This window comes from Nerophis lumbriciformis, linkage group LG16 (genome assembly GCF_033978685.3).
Source record: "Nerophis lumbriciformis linkage group LG16, RoL_Nlum_v2.1, whole genome shotgun sequence".
Classification (NCBI taxonomy): Eukaryota; Metazoa; Chordata; class Actinopteri; order Syngnathiformes; family Syngnathidae; genus Nerophis; species Nerophis lumbriciformis.
In genome coordinates this window covers 17,680,922-17,689,598 of record NC_084563.2, presented here as the reverse complement: position 1 = coordinate 17,689,598, position 8,677 = coordinate 17,680,922, and the positions used below count along the sequence as shown (strand labels likewise).

The 8,677-nt window shown below is 38.8% G+C and overlaps 1 protein-coding gene across 6 annotated transcripts in view; it reads left to right on the top strand.

Annotated features, from left to right (window-relative positions):
- enox2 (ecto-NOX disulfide-thiol exchanger 2) overlaps positions 1–5,226 on the top strand; it is a 501,745-nt gene extending 496,519 nt beyond the window's left edge. For all 6 annotated transcript variants that reach the window (XM_072914886.1, XM_061976730.1, XM_061976729.1 and 3 more), the window contains one exon: positions 2,405–5,226. In XM_072914886.1, the coding sequence (XP_072770987.1) occupies positions 2,405–2,536 (132 nt within the window). In that variant the 3' untranslated portion in view covers positions 2,537–5,226. The remainder of the gene's footprint in view (positions 1–2,404) is intronic.
- The last annotated feature ends 3,451 nt before the right edge of the window (positions 5,227–8,677 follow it).

Here is an 8,677-nt window from a genome sequence, read left to right as displayed (position 1 = left end):
AACATATGTATGTATACAGGTGTATATATGTATATGTATACATGTGTATATGTACATGTACATACATACATATGTACATATATATATATATACATACATATGTATATACATATATTGTGTATATACATATGTACATATGTATATATACATGTATGTGTATATACATATATACACACATGTATGTATACACGTGTGTATATATGTGTATATGTATATATACATACATATATACACATACGTGTATATGTATATACACATGTATATATACACGTGTATGTATATACATGTATATATACATGTATGTGTATATACGTATGTACATATACATATGTATATATACATATGGATATATACACATGTGTACATATACATATGTATATATACATGTGTACATGTATATATACATGTACATGTATGTGTATATACAAATGTACATATACACATGTGTACATCTACACATAGACACACGTGTATATACATGTGTATATATCCATATGTGTATATACATGTACACATGTATATAAATACATGTGTAGATGTACATATACATACGTATACACATGTATATGTATGTATATACATGTGTATATGTGTATATATACATGTACACATACACATATGTATATACATATGTGTAACTATATCTACATGTATATGTACACGTGTACATGTGTAGCGTGTATATGTACACGTGTATGTGTATATACACATGTATATGTACACACATATATGTACACGCGTATATATACACGTGTGTGTATATACCTGTATATATACATTTAAATGTGTATAAACATATGTACATATACACATGTGTATATATACATGTGTATATATGTATATATATATACATATATTTATATATACACTTATACACATGTATATAAATATATGTATATATACAAATTAATATACATACACATGTGTATATATACAGGTGTGCATATATATGTACACATGTATTTATACATGTTAATGTGTATATACATACGCACACGTGTATATATACACATGTGTACATACATGTGTGTGTATATGTACATGTGTGTATATGTATATACATGTAAATGTATATATACGTATGTATATATATACACACATGTATACATACATATACACACGTGTATATACATGTGTAAATATAACATGTATATATACATATGTTATATATACACATGTATATGAATATATGTGTGTATATATACGTACACAAATGTAAATATACACGTACATGTATACATGTATACATACACACATGTACGTGTATATACACGTGTATATATACACATACACATGTGTATATATACATGTGCACGTGTACATGCATATATACACGTGTATATACATGTATATACGTGTATGTGTATATACACACATGTATATATGCACGTACACGTGTACGTGTATATATACGTGTACATGTATATATACACGTGTACGTGCATATGTACACGTGCACCTGCATATACATGTACACATGTATATATACATGTGTCCATGTATATGTACACATGTATATATACATGTGTACATGTATATATACATGTACATAGACATGTATATACATGTGTACATATACATGTACACATGTATATATACATGTGTACATGTATATGTACACATGTATATATACATGTGTACATGTATATGTACACATGTATATACATGTCTATATATGTGTATGTGTATATATACACATACACGTATATAGACATGTACATATACATGTGCACGTGTACATGTATACATACATGTGTAAGTGTATATACACGTGTACATGTATATATACACGTGTACGTGCATATGTACACGTGTACATGTACACGTATATACATATCTGTGTATGTATATATACACGTGTGTATATATATATATATATATATATATATATATATATATACACGTGTATATATATATGCACACGTATATACGTGTTTACTGTATATACACGTGTACATGTACAGTATATATACACATACACGTATATATACACATGTATATATACATATGCATGTATAAACACGGTTATAATTATGAATAATTAAATATGTATATTTACATTGTTTTTTATGGAGAAATGTGCTTTTTTAATGATTGACTCCTGTTCAACAACCAATTAAGTTTGTAAATTGAGGTTCTACTGTATACTTTAGGTCATGAAGACATTTTTATGTTTGAAAATGCTTTTTTTTTTTTTTTAGGCCAAAAATTTTGTAGAATATGCTCAAAAAATGTTTTAAATCACCATTTTAAATGGCCATTTGTCAGTAATTTGGGCCAAAGTCATGTTCTTTTTGTTTGTGTTTCTCAAATATGGTGTGGGCGAATCAGAAAAATACAAAAGCCCCCCCCCCCTTTTCCTTACTTTGGACAGCCCTTGACGTGACGTCTCGTGGTTTTGCAGATCAACACCGCCGAAGTGGAGGCTCTCCTCTCCAGGCTGCCGTGCACCTTCAAGCAGGAGCTGACGGGTGTGGGCGCCAGTCTGGAGAAGCGCTGGAACTTCTGCGGGTTCCAGGGCATCAAGAGCCCATAAGGGCGCGTGCGTGGAAGGGAGTCGCACAGCCGAGCATCCCCCCCTACCCCTTCACGGACGATACGCGACAATTGAGAGCACAATCTGCTCCACGGATTCAGGAATGTTTGTTTTAGTTGATGTGACGACCAATGTTCTCTCTAATGTTTCATGTGTGTGAGCAAACGCACAAACTCCCTGAGCACATGTGAGCAACATCAGACACGTGCACACTGTGGCCACACCAGCGTCACACCTGTCCCAAACCTGACATCTTAACAATTTAAATGTTTTATTAAAATAATTTTCTGATATAAGTGATTTTGCCCTCCTTCAATGACAATAACAAAAAAAACATGTTTTTCATGACCTATGTGCTAGTGGCTGCGGGTCCTGCCTTTAAAAGAAATGTTACCCCTTTCAGAGATTACATTTAGTTCCTGTAACTTTCTGTCTGTAAAATACATCTTTTTATCAGCATTTATGAAATCTAGTGACAATATTTCATGAATAATATCCTTAGATTAACATTCTTAATAAATGGCAGTAAAATAAGCACACATCTGATTGAGGAGTCAGAGTGTTACAACCTGGCATTTACACATTGTGTGGCGGTGGGGTTGTCCGACTTTTTGTGTGGCCATAAACGCAGCACTGGCTAAGTGCCATGAGTGCGTGTGTTGGCACAAGTGAGAAAGAGCGAGCGGCTGCTGTTGATATAACAAAGTTGCTTTTGGTCTGGTTTGTACTGCAGAAAATGACCAGTTTTGCTAGAAATCATTTTTTTACTAATGTTTTGGTGATGTGTGTGTCGGTGCAGGTGAGACAGAGCGAGCGGCTTCCGTTGATACGACGGATGTTAACGTTGGTTTAAGTCTGGTTTGTATGGCAGAAAATTACCAGTTTTTATAGATAAAAAGTTTTTTTTACTCATGTTTTTGGTGTGGTTACAAACAGTTTTGCTCAATAAAGTGATCGATGGAATTCCCGTCCGTAAAGTGTCTCGACAGACGATAATTGAACTGTGTTGACAAAGATTGTTTTATTCATTGGGGCCACGCCTGTCACTCACAGAGTTGCATTGCAAAATCATACAGAATAAATTGTAATGTGTTTATTAGGGACCGCAATGTTCCTTTGGGACAGAGGACCCTATTGTATTTTGTGTGTTTTATTATTATTATTATTCCGCCGCCTCTTTGAGCTGTAATTTGACCCCCTTAACATGCTTCAAAACTCACCATATTTGACACACATCAGGACTGGCAAAAATTGCCATCTAATCAAAAAACCAAACCCCAAAACTCAAAATTGCGCTCTTGCGCCCCCCCCAGGAAAAAAACACAGACAAAACTGCTTGTAACTTCCGGTAGGAAGAAACAAAAACCTCTATGTAGGTCTGACATAGACCTAGATTTCATACATTGACATCCTTCAGTAAAAATCAACAGGAAGTTGGCAATTTCCCCTTCAAAACAAACGTTTACCTCAAACAGTCACTTTTGCCTCTTTGAGCTGTAATTTGACCCCCTTAACATGCTTCAAAACTCACATCACACATCAGGACTGGCAAAAATTGCGATCTAATAAAAAAAACAACCCCAAAACTCAAAATTGCGCTCTTGCGCCCCCTAGGAAGAAAACACAGACACAACTGCTCCTAGGAAGAAAACTCAGACAAAACTGCCTGTAACTTCCAGTAGGAATGTCTTAGAGACATGAAACAAAAACCTCTATGTAGGTCTCACTTAGACCTACATTTCATATATTGACAACCCCCAGCAAAAATCAACAGGAAGTTTGCAATTCTCCCTTCAAACAAAAGTTTTGTAAAAACCCCAAAACTCAAAATTGCGCTCTTGCGCCCCCGAGGAAGAAAACACAGACACAACTGCTCCTAGGAAAAAAACTCAAGATAAAACTGCCTGTAACTTCCAGTAGGAATGTCTTAGAGACATGAAACAAAAACCTCTATGTAGGTCTTATTTAGACCTACATTTCATACATTGACAACCCCCGGCAAAAATCAACAGGAAGTTTGCAATTCCCCCTTCAAAACAAACGTTTTGTAAAAACCGGTCCCCTTTTTTCAAACATTATCTCCTCTGAGCGCGTTTGTCGTGTCGGCTTCAAACCAGCACAGGAGAGAGATTGAGCCCTTCTGATTAAAAGTTGACCAAAGAGTTTTAATTACTGCTCCGGTTTGGATTTTATGTGCCGTCAAAGTCGGTCCCGTCCATCGCTGCTTGCAGCTTTAATTTTGTTTAAAGTTCAGATGGGATTTTTGAATTCCTGGGTGGCATTAATTTGCCGTGCGCAGAGGACGCGTGAGCAGTGCGCAATTGGGCAGGCGCGCACCTTAGAGGGAACGTTGGTCGCACCCCCGGGAGTCGCAGCAGGAGTCACTGGATCGGTACTTACAGGTGTGGCCCACGCCGTGCCAGCTTATTTCTGAGCCTTTTGGCGGGTGTGTTGGACCGAGGACGACACAGGTTGCAACCTGCGGGGTCATCAGGGTGGGACACAACCATGCAGCCTCCATCCCGTCTCTGTTTTTGTTTGTCCTTCCCCGGTTTGTAAAATAGATTCTTGAAAAAAAAAGAAAGACACAAGAAGTCATATATTTCTTCATTCTCCGCAAAGGCTGTGAAGAGGTGCATAGAATTGTTGTAATACGCTGTTAATGCTTGGATTGTATTTTTGATTATTAAAAGGGAATTTGATTACAAGAACGTTGCTGTGTTTTTATGTTCACCATATGATTTCCACCTTAAAAGTGTCAGATTTAAATTTTCCAAATGTAAAACACTTCCTTGTGGTCTACATAACATGTAATGGTGGTTCTTTGGTCAAAATGTTGCATAGATTATGTTTACAGACCATCTTAAAAAAAATATATCTTATTTACGTGCCTCCACTTCGACAGCGTCTTCTCCCAGCCATCTTTGTTGTAGTTTTTGGCGCTTCCATAGCGAGTCTACGGACAGATATAAGTTACCATACACTACTCTGTATTAGAAATGGCTACAGCGGAGGATGCATGTGCTTGTACGAGCCAGTCTGCCCCACAACAAGAGGAGTTGCGCAATGCACTTTGGGTAAATGTAAACCATGTATGAATAATTTGCTGACAGAACAAGTTTGGAGCAGGTTTAGAAGAAGGCAAGATTCCACCCATCCATCTTCTTCCGCTTAACCTACTCAGTGGCCTAGTGGTTAGAGTGTCCGTCCTGAGATCGGTAGGTTGGGAGTTCAAATCCCGGCCGAGTCATACCAAAGACTATAAAAAAATGGGACCCATTACCTCCCTGCTTGGCACTCAGCATCAAGGGTTGGAATTGGGGGTTAAATCACCAAAAATGATTCCCGGGCGCAGCCACCGCTGCTGCCCACTGCTCCCCTCACCTCCCAGGGGGTGATCAAGGGTGATGGGTCAAATGCAGAGAATAATTTCGCCACACCTAGTGTGTGTGTGACAATCATTGGGACTTTAACTTTAACTTTTTATCCGAGGTCGGGTCGCGGGGGCAGCAGCCTAAGCAGGAAAGCCCAGACTTCCCTCTGTTTTATAAATATTTCTGCAATGCCTCCACGATTTGACGTCAAATTTTCAGGACTTATGCAGATCCCTGTTCCACAATAACCAGCACCAATAGGTAAGAAAAGTTGATTTTGCATAAAAGTACCCTTTAAAAGCCAATTCAAAAACTGTTATTGTTTGTCACAGCTTTAACTTTGTCATATATCCAAAATCAATTGTTGCATTTCTTTAACTAGAAACTTTTGTACATACGCATGTCTTTTTTAATTACTTATATTTTCATTTATTACTATGTGTTATACATTTATTTTATAATAAATCAATGTTTTTCTATATAAAAAAAAATATTAAAATGACCAAAGTATATTGGTAAAGGTTATTTCTTAAATACAAACTAGAGAAAGACTACCTATTAGTGTCCAGAAACAGGTTCAGAATTTTTTTTATATTAATTTTTTTGTAATTTTAATTTTTACTAATCATGGAACTTTGTTCAATATATCTACATTTGTAAAAATGTAGAAATGATTTACTTAGGATTATTTAATATACATATCTACCGTCTCCAAAGAGCAACACCTGACATAATAAAAAAATAAAAATCTAAAATGTATGCATTGTCAAGTCTCTGTAATAATTTTAAACGTACAATGAGTGTATCCTATTGGTTGACAATACAAGGCTGTGTTAGGTAACGATAATATTCTTTGAATTTTTATGGATCATTTGTATGGCTTCATAATTTGACACCAGTGTCCCGCCAACTGCACCAATTTAAAAATAATATTTTGTGGATTTTTAAGAAATATTAAAACACTTACATTTGTAAAAGCTTTGTGAATAAACAATACATATTCTCAAAAAGCACATGCCTTATCGATCATGTCTGGTTGAATATACTACTTATTTTGGGGACAATTTATTGTACTCGTTTTTGAGGAATATTTGTAGAGGAGTTTGCGTGTCCCAATGATCCTAGGAGCTATGTTGTCCGGGGGCTTCTATGCCCCCTGGTTGGGTGTCCAAAGACAAACAGGCCCTCGGTGAAGGATCAGACAAAGAGCAGCTCGAAGACTTCTATGGAAATACAACAACCGAGACTTAGTTTGACGCGGGTCTCCGGGGCCCCCCTTTGGAGCCAGGCCCGGAGTTGGGGCATGATGGCAAGCGCCTGGTGGCCGGAAAGGCAACGTGGGTCCCCCCTCCAATGGGCTCACCACTCATGGGAGGTGCCGTAGAGGTCGGGTGCAATGTGAGCTGGGCGGCAGCCGAAGGCAGGGCACTTGGCGGTCCGATCCTCGGCTACATAAGCTCTTGGGATGTGGAATGTCACCTCGCTGGTTGGGGGGAAGGAGCCTGAGCTAGTGCGCGAGGTGGAGAAGTTCCGTCTGGATATAGTCGGACGGACTCACTTCTACGCACAGCAAGGGCTCTGAAACCAGTTCTCTCGAGAGGGGCTGGACTTTCTTCCACACTGGCGTTGCACGCAGTGAGAGGCGACGGGCTGGGGTAGCAATTCTTGTTGCCCCCCGGCTCAAAGCCTGCACATTGGAGTTCAACCCGGTGGACGAGAGGGTAGCTCCCCTCCGCCTTCGGGTGCAGGGACGGGTCCTGACTGTTGTTTGTGCTTACGCACCAAACCGCAGTTCAGAGTACCCACCCTTTTTGGATACACTCGACGGAGTACTGAAAAGTGCTCCTGGGTGATTCCCTTGTCCTACTGGGGGACAGTGAAACCTGGAGAGGCCCGGATCTGAACCCGAGTGGTGTTTTGTTATTGGACTTTTGTGCTCGTCACAGACTGTCCATAACAAACACCATGTTCAAACATAAGGGTGTCCATATCTGCACTTGGCACCAGGACACCCTAGGTGCCAAGTTCATGGTTCCATGGTCGACTTTGTAGTTGTGTCATCGGATTTGCGGCCTCATGTTTTGGACACTGGGTGAAGAGAGAGGCGGAGCTTTCTTCTGATCACCACCTGGTGATCTTTAAGACCATACAATATAGCTGAACATACCACCAGTCGTATTTTGGGGAAAACATATTTTACTGATTTTTGAATACCGTATTTTTCGGAGTATAAGTCACTCCGGAGTATAAGTCGCACCGGCCGAAAATGCATAATAAAGAAGGAAAAAAACATATATAAGTCGCACTGGAGTATAAGTCGCATTTTTTGGGAGAAATGTATTTGATAAAACCCAACACCAAGAATAGACATTTGAAAGGCAATTTAAAATAAATAAGGAATAGTGAACAGGCTGAATAAGTGTACGTTATATGAGGCATAAATAACCAACTGAGAAGGTGCCTGGTATGTTAACGTAACATATTATGATAAGAGTCATTCAAATAACTATAACATATAGAACATACTATACGTTTACCAAACAATCTGTCACTCCTAATCGCTAAATCCCATGAAATCTTATACGTCTAGTCTCTTACGTCCATCCATCCATCCATCCATCCATCTTCTTCCGCTTATCCGAGGTCGGGTCGCGGGGGCAGCAGCCTAAGCAGGGAAGCCCAGACTTTCCTCTCCCCAGCCACTTCGTCCAGCTCCTCCCGGGGGATCCCGAGGCGTTCCCAGGCCAGCCGGGAGACATAGTCTTCC